This window comes from Oncorhynchus mykiss, chromosome 7, assembly GCF_013265735.2.
Source record: "Oncorhynchus mykiss isolate Arlee chromosome 7, USDA_OmykA_1.1, whole genome shotgun sequence".
In the NCBI taxonomy this organism is placed as follows: Eukaryota; Metazoa; Chordata; class Actinopteri; order Salmoniformes; family Salmonidae; genus Oncorhynchus; species Oncorhynchus mykiss.
In genome coordinates this window covers 28,169,827-28,185,661 of record NC_048571.1, presented here as the reverse complement: position 1 = coordinate 28,185,661, position 15,835 = coordinate 28,169,827, and the positions used below count along the sequence as shown (strand labels likewise).

General features: G+C 40.1%; 1 protein-coding gene across 1 annotated transcript; it reads left to right on the top strand.

The window, feature by feature from the left end:
• The first annotated feature begins 7,822 nt into the window (after window positions 1-7,822).
• Window positions 7,823-9,629, top strand: LOC110527106 (neurogenic differentiation factor 1-like). The gene is made up of 2 exons (XM_021608264.2): window positions 7,823-7,868; window positions 8,373-9,629. Exon 2 carries the CDS (start codon window positions 8,384-8,386, stop codon window positions 9,377-9,379), a length of 996 nt encoding a protein of 331 aa, XP_021463939.2. The 5' UTR covers window positions 7,823-7,868; window positions 8,373-8,383; the 3' UTR covers window positions 9,380-9,629.
• Window positions 9,630-15,835: the final 6,206 nt, after the last annotated feature.

Sequence of the window (15,835 nt, the reverse complement as noted above, 5' to 3'; positions counted from 1 at the left end):
GTTGGAGTCATTAAAACTCATTTTTTCAACCACAACACAAATTTCTTGTTAATAAATTTTAGTTTTGGCAAGTCGGTTGTTAGCTACTTTGTGCACGACACAAGTCATTTTTCCAACAACTGTTTACAGACAGATTATTTCACTGTATCACAATTCCGGTGGCCCAGAAGTTTACATACAATACTGTGCCTTTAAACAGCTTGGAAAATTCCATAAAATTATGTCATGGCTTTTGAAGCTTCTGATAGGGTAATTTACATAATTTGAGTCAATTGGAGGTGTACCTGTGGATGTATTTCAAGGCCTACCTTCAAACTCAGTGCCTCTTTGCTTGACATCATGGGATAATTTGTAGACCTACACAGGTCTGGTTCATCCTTGGAAGGAATTTCCAAATGCCTGAAGGTACCACGTTCCCATAACACCATGGGACCATGCAGCCGTCATACCGCTCAGGAGGGAGATGCGTTCTGTCTCCTAGAAATGAACGTACTTTGGTGAGAAAAGTGCAAATCAATCCCAGAACAACAGCAAAGGACCTTGTGAAGATGCTGGAAGAAACAGGTACAAAAGTATCTATGTCTACAGTAAAACGAGTCCTATATCGACATAACCTGAAAGGCTGCTCAGCAAGGAAGAAGCCACTGCTCCAAAACCGCCATAAAAAAAGCCAGACTACAGTTTGAAACTGCACATGGGGACAAAGATCATACTTTTTGGAGAAATGTCCTCTGGGCTGATGAAACAAAAATAGAACTGGTTGGCCATAATGACAATTATGTTTGGAGGAAAAATGGGGAGGCTTGTAAGCCAAAGAACACCATCCCAACCGTGAAGCACGGGGGTGGCAGCATCATGTTGTGGGGGTGCTTTGCTGCAGGAGGCACTGGTGCACTTCACAAAATAGATGACATCATGAGGAGGGGAAATTATGTGGATATATTGAAGCAACATCTCAAGACATCAGTCAGGAAGTTAAATCTTGGTCGCAAATGGGTCGTCCAAATAGACATTGACCCCAAGCATACTTCCACAGTTGTGGCAAAATGGCTTAAGGACAACAAAGTCAAGGTATTGGTGTGGCCATCACAAAGCCCTGACCTCAATCCCATAGAACATTTGTGGGCAGAACTGAAAAAGCGTGTGAGAGCAAGAAGGCCTTCAAACCTGATTTAGTTACAAAATTCACCCAACATATTGTGGGAAGCTTGTGGAAGGCAACCAGAAACGTTTGACCCAAGTGAAACATTTTAAAGGCAATGGTACCAATTGAGTGTATGTGAACTTCTGACCCACTGGGAATGTGATGAAAGAAATAAAAGCTGAAATAATTAATTCTCTAATATTGTGCTGACTTTTCACATTCTTAAAATACAGTAGTGATCCTAACTGACCTAAGACTTGGAATTTTTTACTTTGATTAAATGTCAGGAATTGTGAAAGACTGAGTTTAAATGTATTTGGCTAAGATGTATGTAAACTTTCGACTTCAACTGTATATGAAATTAGTTTAAAAATGAATAGGAAATGTAGTCAAGACGTTGACAAGGTAATAAATAATGATTTTGAATTGAAATAGTGTCCTTCAAACTTTGCTTTCGTCAAAGATTCCTCCATGGCAGCATTTACAGCCTTGCAGACCTTTGGCATTCTAGTTGTCAATTTGTTGAGGTAATACGAAGAGATTTCACCCAATGCTTCCTGAAGCACCTCCCACAAGTTGGATTGGCTTGATGGGCACTTTTTACGTACCCTACGGTCAAGCTGCTCCCAAAACAGCTCAATAGGATTGAGATCCTGTGACTGTGCTGGCCACTCCATTATAGACAGAATACCAGCTAACTGCTTCTTCCCTAAATAGTTATTGCATAGTTTGGAGCGGTGTTTTGGGTCATTGTCCTGTTGTAGGAGGAAATTGTCTCCAATTAAGCACCGTCCACAGGGTATGGCATGGCGTTGCAAAATGTAGTGATAGCATTCCTTCTATAACATTCCTTTTACCCTGTACAAATATCCCACTTTACCACCACCAAACACCCCCAGAACACCACATTGCCTCCACCATGCTTGACAGATGGCGTCAAGCACTCCTCCAGCATCTCTTCATTTTTTCTGAGTCTCACGAATGTTCTTCTTTGTGATCAGCACACCTCAAACTGTAACGGCATTCCTCCTCCTCTTCTGAGAGAAGCGAGAAGGATCGGAGGACCAATGCGCAGCGTGGTAAGTGTTCATGATGAGTTTTTAATTTAACCAAACTGAACACTGAAATACAAAACAATAAACGATGTGAACAAAACGAAAACCGAAACAGTACCGTGTGGCAACAAACACTCACACGGAAACAAACACCCACAAACCAAAAGTGAAACCCAGGCTACCTAAGTATGATTCTCAATCAGAGACAACTAACGACACCTGCCTCTGATTGAGAACCATACTAGGCCGAACACAAAAACCAACATAGAAAAACAAACATAGACTGCCCACCCCAACTCACGCCCTGACGATACTAAAACAAAGAATAATATAACAGAACTATGGTCAGAACGTGACACAAACTTAGATTTGTTTGTCCATAACACTTTTTTTTCCAGTTTCCCTCTGTCCACTGTCAGTGTTCTTTTGCCCTTCTTAATTGGCCAGTCTGAGATATGGCTTTGTCTTTGCAACTCTGCCTAGAAGGCCAGCATCCCGGAGTCGCCTCTTCACAGTTGATTGTTTTGCGGTTACTATTTAATGAAGCTGCCAGTTGAGGACTTGTAAGGCGTCTGTTTCTCAAACTAGACACTCTAATGTACTTGTCCTCTTGCTCAGTTGTGCACCAGGGCCTCCCACTCCTCTCTCTATTCTGATTGGATTCGGTTTTCTGTTTGCTGTTCTGTGAAGGGAGTAGTACACAGCGTTGTATGAGATCTTCAGTTTCTTGGCAATTTCTCGCATGGAATAGCCTTAATTTCTCAGAACAAGAGCCTGTAATCGAACCAACAAATGCTGATGCTCCAGATACTCAACTAGTCTAAAGGCAGCCAGTTTTATTGCTTCTTTAATCAGAACAGTTTTCAGCTGTGCTAACATAATTGCAAAAGGGTTTTCTAATGATCAATTAGCCTTTTAAAATTATGAACTTGGATTAGCTAACACAATGTGCCATTGGAACACAGGAGTGATGGTTGCTGATAATGGGCCCATTTCCAGCTACAATAGTCATTTAGAACATTAATTAACAATTTATTTCTGATCAATTTGATGTTATTTTAAATGGAACAAAAATGTGCTTTTCTTCCAAAAACAAAGACATTTCTCATTGACTCCAAACTTTTTAATGGTAGTGTATATATACTGTATATACAGTGGTTTCTCAGCTAAAGGTTTCGAGATTATGCTGCGGGATTTAGAGGCAATTTGTCGTATAATACGGTGCCCTGCGTCACTGCTTCATTGCTACAGAGCAGCGCAACACGGAGTTAGAGTGTGCTTTTGGGTCCCAAGGCACTAATGTGTCTCTAACTGACAATGAATGGGTGACAAACCAAATAAAAACGGAAAATTGTGCATTAATTTACATTAACTGAATGATGAGGGTGAAGGTGATTTAATTTAGAACAATAGTGTAAGAATTGCTTTTCCTCTGTCCTGCACGCACACACCTGGAAAAACACACTTATTTTTTTTGTTTCTACTAGTCAGTATAACACAAGGGTTTTTATTCAAGTGAAACTAAAATGTTCAATTATATTCCGTGATATTCTTAAAATATATGTGTTGACTGAATATAAGCAAGTGATGCTAAATAATCAAGTTGATGGCACAGTCATATAGCCTCGGCACCTACATAAAGCTGAGTGACTCACTCATTCATGGCTTTGGATCAAAATAAATAAGTAACAACATTCTTTCTGATAGTTTCAATAAAATAAATGTTTTGGTTATCCTGAGCTGGACACCATGTATTATAGTCTCTAAAATAAAAAATATTACCACCGTCTTTTGTGCATGTCATTTTCCAGATTCGCCCTAATGAAAAATGCCCCTTAGATATTATCCGAACCACATAGGACATGAGCCTTCGTGCAGTGCCCTATCGCCGTGGGGCCTATGGGTTGTCTCCGCCTCGAGTCTCCGAACGTAGGGGAGACAAACACACAAACACACAACAATGTGTTTGGTCCCGCACTCAGGCAAGCCTGAGACCTAGTAGTGCCCACTGCTGGTTAGTCACATGCCACTCCACTCTGAGGAGCGTGGAAGAGAGCTCCCACCGTGATGTGTAGAGTCCCGTACTCAGGCGAACCTGAGACCTGGTAGTACATAACCGCTGGACACTGGCCATCCCCATTTAATGTTCACTCTCAGCGGGCGTCGTTTGATTTAAACCTTCGCGGTTTAGAGCTATCCAAGCATGCAGGGAACGCAAGCTTTTGTTTCATCACAGCCTTCTGTGATCAGACTGAATTCGGCAGAACACATTTTGTTTTTCTTGGAATAGAAACACCGTAATATGAAACATTTTGTGCAAACTGCGTTACTACAGTTGCTGGTTTTACAATTGCCCCTCCTGGGTTTGGCCGGCCGGACAGGCGGTAGGTTTTTGGTTTCCCACCCTCTAAAACAGGGAGAGAAAACAAGCGTAGCAGGCTGTGAATTTATCAAACAATGGATAAATATTTTTTCTACAGCCTATGAATGTGTAGGCATACTGTGTAATAAAATTGATAATTGTGTACTAAAAACGTGAATGTGTTTTTGTAGAGCACACAACCATGCCACAAATAAATAAATAAAAATTATGGTTTCACAGAATAACAACTGGGATTGATCTTGAGGTAAATGTGATTCTTCATCAACATCTGTATGCTTTCACTAAAAAAATAATGATACAAATACTCTCGCCAGCTTTGATCCATGCCTGGGTCTGCAGAACGCACATTTGTGTTTGTCAGACGAATCATTGGGTTGAAACTACAGAACATTACAAGTGAACATACATGGTAAATGTTCTGAAGAAAAAATATATATATACATTTTTATATACACAGTTGAAGTCGGAAGTTTACATATACTTGGGTTGGAGTCATTAAAACTCGTCGGTTAGGGCATCTACCTTGTTACATGACACAAGTCAATTTTCCAACAATTGTTTACAGACAGATTATTTCATTTAGAATTCACTGTATCACAATTCCAGTGGGTCAGAAGTTACATAATCTAAGTTGACTGTGCCATTAAACAGCTTGGAAAATTCCAGAAAATGATGTCATGGCTTTAGAAACTTCTAATAGGATGAAATACATAATTTGAGTCAATTGGAGGTGTACCTGTGGATGTATTGGAAGGCCTACCTTCAATCTCAGTGCCTCTTTGCTGGACATCATGGGAAAATCAAAAGAAAATCAGCCAAGACCTCCAAAAGAATTGTAGACCTCCACAAGTCTGGATCATCATTGGGTGCAATTTCCAAACATCTGAAGGTACCACGTTCATCTATACAAACAATAGTACATAAGTATAAACACCATGGGACCACATACCACTCAGGAAAGAGACACGTTCTGTCTCCTAGAGATGAACTTACTTTGGTGCAAAAAGTGCAAATCAATCCCAGAACAACAGCAAAGGACCTTGTGAAGATGCTCGAGGAAACCAGGTACAAAAGTATATATGTCCACACTATATCAACAGCAAGGAAGAAGCCACTGCTCCAAAACCGCCATAAAAACTCAGACTACGGTTTGCAACTGCACATGGGGACAAAGATCATACTTTTTGGAGAAATTTCCTTTGGTCTGATGAAACAAAAATAGAACTGTTTGGCCATAATGTTACGTTTGGAGGAAAAAGGGGGGCACTTGCAAGCCGAAGAACACCATCCCAACCTTGAAGCACGAGGGTGGCAGCATCATGTTGTGGGGGTGCTTTGCTGCAGGAGGGACTGGTGCATTTCACAAAATAGATGGCATCATGAGGAAGGAGAATCCCATATAGATTGGGGGCACCATAAGCCACTTTGGGTTCATCCTGTGGTCATCTGCCTCTGATGTTGTTTCCCAGATGCCAGGATTAGGAACACTGATGCCTTTGTTATGTTCCTCCAGGCTCTCTCTAGCTGGTGCAGTCTTTGAATGTAGTTTCAAAGAACGGCTCAAGCGCATTCATTAGCTACGGAGCCAGACAGCTAACGTTAGCTAGCTAACAGTACACTAACTTGAAATGATCCCATATGTTTATTTTAAAAGAGGTTTACGTTCAAACGGCTCTCCAAGGAAGTAGTGACCCACGCCTAGTTTCCTGAAACAGGTCACATATACAGTATATGTAGATGACACAGTCCTGTTCTATTCAGTTTATACCACCAGAGAGTGTGAGGAGTCAGTCTCAAAAGACATCAAGAGGGTAGCAGCTTGGTTTGCTGACAGACAACAAGCTCTCCTTACACCCTCAAAAGACCATGGCAATGCTGTTTGGCAACCCACAAAAGCTGAGACACAGGCACAAGTATCACAATAACAGACGGACAAAACACTTATGAAGAAGTAAACACCATAAAGTACCTGGGGATGTAATTGGGCCTACACCTAACACTGGACTGAACACGCCAGCCTGGTCACAGGGAAACTACTGTCTGGCTTGACACTCTAAAAAGGGCAAGGGACTTCGTCTCCAAGGACATTATCCTGACAATTTAGCACCCCTGATAAAACTCACCTGGACTACTGTGCCACAGTGTGGCTTTCCACCCTACATCATTGCAATAAGACCGGTCTTAACCAGTTACAGCCTATCATCAACAGGGTTGCTCGTATCATGACCAGGCATTCACAGAGGTAACACGGGTTCCTCTTAATTCTTACCAATTGAGATACAGATGAGAGGGGGTGTAACCGAATTGACAGTGTTATATTCTCCCATCATGTCACATTTTTACACACAGCTCTAAGACCATTCTGACCAAGTTAGTGAAGCGGGAAAAACTGCTATATTGTTATTGCGTGTGCGGCTCGAGTGCCCAACCCTGGTCGAGAAGGACTCTTGGCTCAGACCTGGCATCTACCGTCTCTCAAGCCACCAGCCAAGGCACGCACGGTTAGAATTGAAAAACCCAATTAAATCTATGTTTAGAGTTGTCTGACCCACTGGCCTACCTCTCTGTGCATTTAGGCCTCACCTCAAACTTTATTGTGAAGGGCACTCTTTAGGGCTACAAGCTTTATCCCATAGCCTAGAATAGGCTACAGGTGTTGATGAAAATGTAAAGGTATTCTACTACCTGAAATGTCTAATAAAAATAATAGGCCTATATCAATTGCTTAGGCTTTTGGGCTAATCCAAGCATCAAATCCAAAATGTTCCCAAAATAAATGCACACTGTCACACTAAACGTAACTGTAGGCCTATAACCAACCTAATCTCTCTGCCAAACAAAATGTAGGCCTATGCTGCTGGCTGAAATGGGTTAGGGTGCATGTAAGGAAGCTTCTTTCATGGCATACACCTGCTAATTGGAAGAGTTCATTTATCGGGTGCGGGTGTAAACAGGTCCATGCAGTCTGACTGGTGACAGATGGTTGTTTTCTTTTCAGCCACGATAGGGGAGGCTCCCAGAGGTCCATTGAATCTAAATTGGAAACGTCACGTGAAGCTTGAAGCCTTTTGCCCGCGACATGGCATGTGTCGGAGAAAGGGGCGGGCTATGATCCCACCGTTGTCCACGCATGGATTTTATAAAGTGCATCCATTGGTGCACTACACCATCAGTCAGCCTCAGCATCAATACTATAAAACTGCAGCATCTGAGGTTTGCAGACAGATTGAATCAGGACTTTTCAAAGGATATGGAACTCTTATAAAAACATACTCTGCATTAAAAGGTAATTATTTATAGTTTCAATTAAGAATGTCTCTAGTCTTAACTTTTTCTTGTCTCTAGACTGCTATTTGTGTTGGATTCAAACATTACTCTGCTGGTGTTTTTTGATGTTGTAATTGGAATTGTATTGCCTATATTCTTCACTTAGTAGTACATCGTTATAGGGCTATTCAACATGTGGGTGTTTAGGTAAACTTGTCATATATAGGCCTATTTATGAAAACAATTGTAAAGGCACTTCATTAAGCACAGGGGTGATGTATAAGGATGATAATGATGTAAAGTACCAGTGCCTCATTCAGCCCACTATGCCTCATAACATGATTCATTGCCTGCATGGCTATTTGTCAGGTATTAATAGTTTAATCTGTCTAAGCTCAGATCATTCAGTTACACAATCATACATGGGCGTTAGGATTTCACAGTGGCAAACACATTTACCGCAGGTGCCTTTGTATCAGCAGTTTTGAACTGTGGATGTAACTCTCCTCCTCTGCCCCAACAGAGGACAGCACCATGCCAGTGTCACTGCAGTATGTTTCCAAATGGACTGAGGGATGCCGCACCACTCAGAACATGGAAACAGTAAATGGTGTGCACAAAACCATGAGTAAGGACGGCGACAATGACGACGAGGATGGATTCAACAGAATGGAAGAGCGTAACGACGATGAGGAGCAGGGGGAAGAAGGAGGGTCGGGAGAAGAAGAGAGCCTTGACGATAGCCCAAAGAGGATTGGGACCAAGATAAAGAAAATTACAAAAACCCGACAGAGGTTTAAGGTCCGGCGCATGAAGGCCAACGCGCGAGAGAGAAACCGTATGCACGGGCTCAATGACGCGCTTGAGAGTTTGCGTAAAGTTGTACCTTGCTACTCGAATACTCAGAAACTCTCCAAAATAGATACATTGAGGTTGGCAAAAAATTACATATGGGCTCTCTCTGAGACCTTGCAATCGGATGAAAGTCCAGATTTGATGTTGTTCGTGCAGGCTCTATGCCATGGACTGTCCCAGCCCACCACCAATCTAGTGGCAGGATGTTTGCAGCTCAACCCCAGGACGTTTTTACCGGAGCAGGTCCAGGACATCCCGTCTCAGGTGCACCAAACATCGACTGCGTCCTTCTCTTTGCACCCCTCCTACCCTTACCCTAGCCCGCCATATGGTACAATGGACAGCTCCCATATCCACCACTCCAAGCCCCACCCTGTCGACAATGCGCTTGAGCCGTTCTTTGAAACTACATTCACAGACTGTACCAGCACCAGCCCCCGGTTCGAGGGACCCCTAAGTCCACCGTTGAGCGTGAATGGGAACTTTTCCTACAAGCACGAGTCAACGGCAGAGTTCGACAAGAACTATGCCCTTTCGATACAATATGCAACTCAAGGTATGGCGGGAGTACAATGTCTTCATCCTTTTTATGCAAGCTCATCAAAGCACTTTGATATTCTCATGGACAACATGATGTCGTTTGAGACTCATCACGAGAGGAAGCTGAACGCTTAGCTCAATACCATATTGCCAGAAAACATGAAACACCTGAAAAGTCTAACATTTTGTTTGATTACACATGGACAGTGAATGCACTTGTAAATTATGTATGTATTTAATGTATCCGTTACTAATGTTAGTATGACATACAATTATACTGTTTTATTATTCTCTGCGAACTTCTTGATAGAAAGATCAAATGAGTCTGTATTGCCCAACCCAATCGTATACCAAGACCAATAGTTTGCATTCATCAAATAATTGTTACAACAAACAATAATGGAAATAAAAACATTTCTATATGAATGACTTTGTTTGTGTATTTCGTATTTTGTTTGTGTATTTCGCAACCAATTACTTATCCCTCTTTGTAATGATTGTGCTATCAATGAATGCTATTAATTAGGCTAATCGCTATTTTACCCAAGCATTAACCTGCTAACAAGAACATTGTATGTGCTGTCCAGTGCTAAAAGTAGAACATCGAATAATGTAGGCTAACTACCGATAATGGACATCCAGCTTTGTACTGGTACAAAATTAGCAAACATAGACTAACTGCACTGACTGCACTGTTCAAATGAAAAAAAAGATGTCAAGTCATCATCATGTCCTTCTCCTTTCAATGGGTCAATCCTCTAGCTGCTCTGCAGTTGTTGGATTCTCATACATATTATGATTAGTCAATAATACAGTTATTTCATTTGTCATTAGCCACTGATGTTTGCCTATCAATTTCTCGCAGTCAAAACACAACAGGATACTGAACACAAAAAGACGCAACATGTGGCCTTCCGCCACCATTCAAGCTTCAGACAGTGTCAGTAGACATCATATCATGGATTCAAATAGTTTTTTTAATTATTTTTTTACAGATACTTTAGCTGCGCTTGATTGAGCATGCCAGGCAAAATGGAATCAATGCAATAGTGCCAAAACCCCACCCATCTGGCAATCCAGGCAGGTTCAATTATAACAAAGTATTTTAAATAAAGCAAATACTATTTGAACCCAAATTATTAGTACTATTAAAGTACTACTCAACCTAAAACAATCAGCACAAACTGCTGCCAAACGTTTTGTATTGTAGATATGTAGTAGAGTAGTGGCCTAAGGGCACTTGTCTTTGTAAAAGTGTTATGAAATGTAATGTCATATAATATATTAAATTGTATATAACTGCCTTAATGGTGCTGGACCCCATGTTGCAGCAAATTTGGAATCTTAATAAATACAAATATTACACACTACTATACAGTATAGTAATATATAGTACACCATATGAGTATACTATAAACTCTGGAGCCTTATATTATGAATGTGTGAAACACTATTAGACCTGAACCGAGGACAAATAGATTGATACAGCCATTTTATGAGATCATTGAGTCCTTCATCCACCTCTGCATTAGAAATGACACTCTTTAGTCTCCATGGTTAATAAGGTGACATCCTTGTTGTCCACATTATTTCCACAATACACCTATACTGTGCTTTTGATTTGAAATGATCAGGTACCTCGTAAAAAAATATAAAATTCACATCACATACAGTATATACACATTACAATGTAAACATGAACAGTGACAACCTATTTGTGCGTTGGTTCACCTTCATGATACAAAGCCAAGCTTGACAAGGCTAGCTAAGTATTAAGGACCAACAGATTTAGGTGTCATGGGATTAAATGAGAAGATTCTTGACCGGAAAACAACTTCAAGACTATTAACTTCAAAACTAAGTCGTTGTGTGTAAAGAGGGCAACACCATCATGTGAATGAGATCCTGCCCATGTTGCTGCAACCCCCACACCCATTAGACAGACTGCTGAAACTATTATACACCGAGAAAGTTACATAATATCTGAATGTTTAAGCAATATCGTATAATGTTATCTTATATTGAATACTATGATAATGTGGAAAGAAAGAGGGATCGAACAAGGAATGCCAGAGTGGAGGGGGCTGCATGACTCCAGTGATACAAACTCGGTCACGACCCCTACATGAAAATGTAATATCTCCAAAATATTCTGTCAATGTGTTCCCAAAAAAATATGTCTGCCAATAAAAATGTTTAAGTAAATGTTCCACTCCATGACTTATTACCTGACTAAATAAAGAGTATAACAAAATTAACCCTCAACAGGCTGGTAGAGCATGTTTTGACAGTGGACTTAAAAGTGGATATGAAACTAAATTTAACTTGATTGGTCATCTTTCCGAGCTCTCTTTTCAAATACATGTCAAATAAATACAGCCCATCTGTGTGTGTGTGTGTGTGCATGTTGCCAGTTAGTGTGTCTCTCAGTGATCTACTTTAGGGTCAGCTCTAAAGATTGGATTAACCACTTCTGAGAATGAGCCTATGCTCGGGTGGGGTGCGTTCATGGGTGCTCATTTAACCCCGATTAAGGAGGGTAATCCTGGGGCTTGGAAAAAGTCACTGCATCAGATGGTCAAGGTACATAAAGGCACCAAACAGAAGCAGTGTGCCCAGAATCCCAGTTACGTTCTAGGGATTTACTTTCCAGTCCAAATTTAGCCCGTGATGTCAGTTAAGATTGTCAGACTAATACAGATTAGCCTATTTGAGACAAGCATGTTATGTCTTCCTTGAGCATTCAGACCAGTGAGGACACCCTTGTTTGTTAACTGACCTACAATCTATGTACATACAAAGTAAACAAAAAGTGTTGGCATGGACCAAGCCGATCTATGCGTTCAGACTTCAATTCACTGACCTCAGATACTGTAGATGACATACGGTGGATACATTTAAAAAGAATTGGCAACATTTCCATCCACCCTAGTCATAAACTGTTCTCTCTGCTACCGCATGGCAAGGGGTACCAGAGCACGAAGTCTATGACCAAAAGGCTCCTTAACAGCTTCTACCCCCAAGCCATAAGACTGCTGAACAGTTAATCAAAGTGCCACCCGGCACTATTTACATTAACCCCCCCCCCCTTCTCCCTTTGTTTTTACACTGCTGCTACTTGCTGTTTATCATCTATGCATAGTTACTTTAAAAATTAGCTCAACTAACCTGTACCCCTGCACATTGACTCGGTACTGGTGCTTCCTGTGTATTGATTGCCTCATTATTGTTGTGTAATTTCCTTTTAGATTTTTTGATAACAAATTTTAAAAAAGTGAAAAAAATATAAATATTTACTCAACTCTATCTCTTGAACTGCATTGTTGGTTAAGTCCTTGTAAGTAAGCATTTCACGGTAAGGTCTACACCTGTTGTATTCTGTGCATGTGACAAATAACATTTGATTTGAAATAACATCAGGGTCACAGCTGTTGAAGGAAGTGGACCAAGGTGCAGCGTGGTGTGCATACATTTTCTCTTTATTTGGAAAAGACGCAGAACAAGAACAAAAACAACAAACACTACACAAAAAAAAATGTGAAGCTAAAGGCTGAGGCTAAACAAAAGTCAACTTCCCAAAAAGACAGGTGGAAAAAAAGGCTACCTAAGTATGGTTCTCAATCAGAGACAACGCTAGACAGCTGTCCCTGATTGAGAACCCTACCCGGCCAAAACATAGAAATACAAATAATAGAATATAGAATACCCACCCCAACTCACACCCTGACCAAACCAAAATAAAGACATAAACAGGATCTCTAAGGTCAGGGCGTGACAATCAGACTTTGGGAATACAAACACACTGCTTGGACATTTCAGTAAGAAGATATTTAATGATCAACATTCATAATGGATGGCAATGAAAATGTTTCTTAAATGAAATGATGATTATAGTACAGATGACACCTGTAGTATGTGGGTTAATTTTGGGTCAAGTATGGTACTGGTGAGGCATGTATGGTGTTAACCAATGCCACCATATAGCGCCTTGAAGAGTTGCAAATGCATTCAAACCAGTGGTTTCTAGAATAAGCACTTTCCTTACTTGAAATCAGTTCAACTTCAGGTAATTGGTAACATCCTAAAGACAAGTACCATTTAGTGGAAGTGACAAACAGAGGTCGTGCATTTCCAAAATAACTGAGGGTGTCAACCTGTCTTTTTAAAAGTTAAGAAAATAAAACATACCACATTTCAGTGCAATAGAGTGCTGAGGTGTGCCGGTGTCATTTTGTAGTACACAAAGCAAAGAAGTGATTTGCTGCCATTTGCCCCCATCCATTTTCCCACAAGATAGATTTTTTATAGCGATAAAAAGGTCTGTGTAAGACTTAGGCCAACTAATTACAATGTGTTTTTTTAACCAAATTAATATCTTTAAGAGGTTTTTAGTCTTTATTTTTAGTCAAAGATTGATTGACATCACCTCAGAACAATAGCTAGTCAGTACACCTACATGCTACACAGACCTTATTGTAGCTATCTAAAATAATCACTGTGAAAACATCGGTGAAATTTGATTAGAACCAGGCAGTCAGACTCGGCCTACAAAATGACAACACCTTGTCTCCCTGTACAGGAATAACTAATCATTTACAGCATGGTACAATGTTTTTTTTTTTTACAAAAACAATACTGCAATTTAGATGGCATGTAGTCTATTGAAATTTAGAATAACATTTGAGACATTTCAAAAACTTGAGTTGCATAGAAAACATCATTGCCTTTCAAAAGCTGAGCATTTTTCTAGTTCCTATATCAAATTTTGTTTGCTTTTGTTCATGTAGGTTAATCTCAAGATGTCTCTTGTCAATATAAAGTGCATTTTGTAATTTCCCTCTGAATTCCTATAAATCCACATAACAAAATAATATTTTAAGTGTGTCTATTTGCCAGTTTTTCTCCTACGACTTCATTATTATTATAATATTTAACTAGGCAAGTCAGCTAAGAACACATTCTTATTTACAGTGACGGCCTACCAGGGAACAGTGGGTTAATGGCAGATTTTTACCTTGTAGGTTTGGGGATTCAATCCTGCAACCTTTCAGTTACTTGCGCACCGATCTAACCACTAGGCTGCCTGCCACCCCCAATACAGTGGCTTGTGAAAGTATTCACCCCGCTTAGCATTTATCCTATTCTGTTGCCTTACACCCTGTAATTAAAATAGATTCTTCAGGGATTTGTATCATTTGATTTACACAACATGCCTACCACTTTGAAGATGCAAAATATTTGTTTATTTTTAAACAAACAAGAAAAGACAAAAAAACTGAAAACTTGAGTGTGCAAAACTATTCACATCCCATATTCATGGTACCATTTCAAAGGAAACACTTTGAAGTTTGTGGAAATGTGAAAGGAATGTAGGAGAATATACAGAGAAATGCCATAATGTATCAATCCAGCCCAGGTGCAAATTAGATTATGGCCACTAGATGGCAGCAGTGACTGTGCAAAGTTTTAGACTGATGCAATGAACCATTGTATTTCTGTTCAAAATTGTGTGTCAAGACTGCCCAAATGTAACTAATTTATTAACCTGTTGATCCTACTTGAGACGCAGACGTCTCAACTAGGCACCTGGAAATGCAAATGCGCTACGCTAAATGCTAAATGTACTCGTTAAAACTCAAACGTTCATTAAAACACACATGCAGGGTATCGAATTAAAGCTACACTCGTTGTGAATCTAGCCAACAAGTCAGATTTTTAAAATGCTTTTCGGCGAAAGCATGAGAAGCTATTATCTGATAGCATGCAACACCCCAATATACCTGAAGGGGACGTAAACAAAATAGCGTAGCCGGCGCTACACAAAACGCAGAAATAAAATATAAAACATTCATTACCTTTGATGATATTCTTTGTTGGCACTCCTATATGTTCCATAAACATCACAATTGGGTCTTTTTTCCGATTAAATCCGTCCATGTATGCCCAAAATATCCATTTGTATAGCCTGTCTGGTTCAGGAAAAAAGCTCTCTTCCAACACGCAACGTCATTTTTAAAAATTATATAAGTTGCCTATATTCTTTGACAAAACACTTCAACCTACTTTTGTAACCCAACTTTAGGTATTTGTAAACGTGAATAAGCGATCAAATTGATCACTGGGCGATCTGTATTCAATAGCAGCTACTCAAGAAAACAATGTCCCTTTTTCTCTTTTCCAAAATCGATTGCTGTATGCTGGACGGAATGAAGGATCTATTTGTCATGACACAAAGGATTTTTGTCAATGAAAATGACGTTTTTGGCTATATCGTGTGGAAGCTGTAGGAATTGCAATCTCGGTCCTATTTAATTTGGTGCCCCTTAAACAATACATGCAAGTGGCGCATGGATATTTTTTTCAGTTTTCAGTGACCAGTTTTTATAGCGCTTTTCGATGAAACACACGCTCTGTTATAGTCACAGCCGTGATTTAACCAGTTTTAAAAACTCATTTTTGTGTTACTTACAACCTCATGCTTATCGCATTAGCCTACGTTAGCTCAACCGTCCCGTGGAAGGGACACTGATCTCGACAAAGTTAATGGTGCTCCGTGGGATGTTCAAAGATTCCGATATTTTTTATAACCCA

Coding starts and splice junctions, on each gene's coding strand:
- LOC110527106 (XM_021608264.2), top strand. CDS start 8,384: ATGCCAGTGTCACTGCAGTATGTTTCCAAATGGACTGAGGGATGCCGC.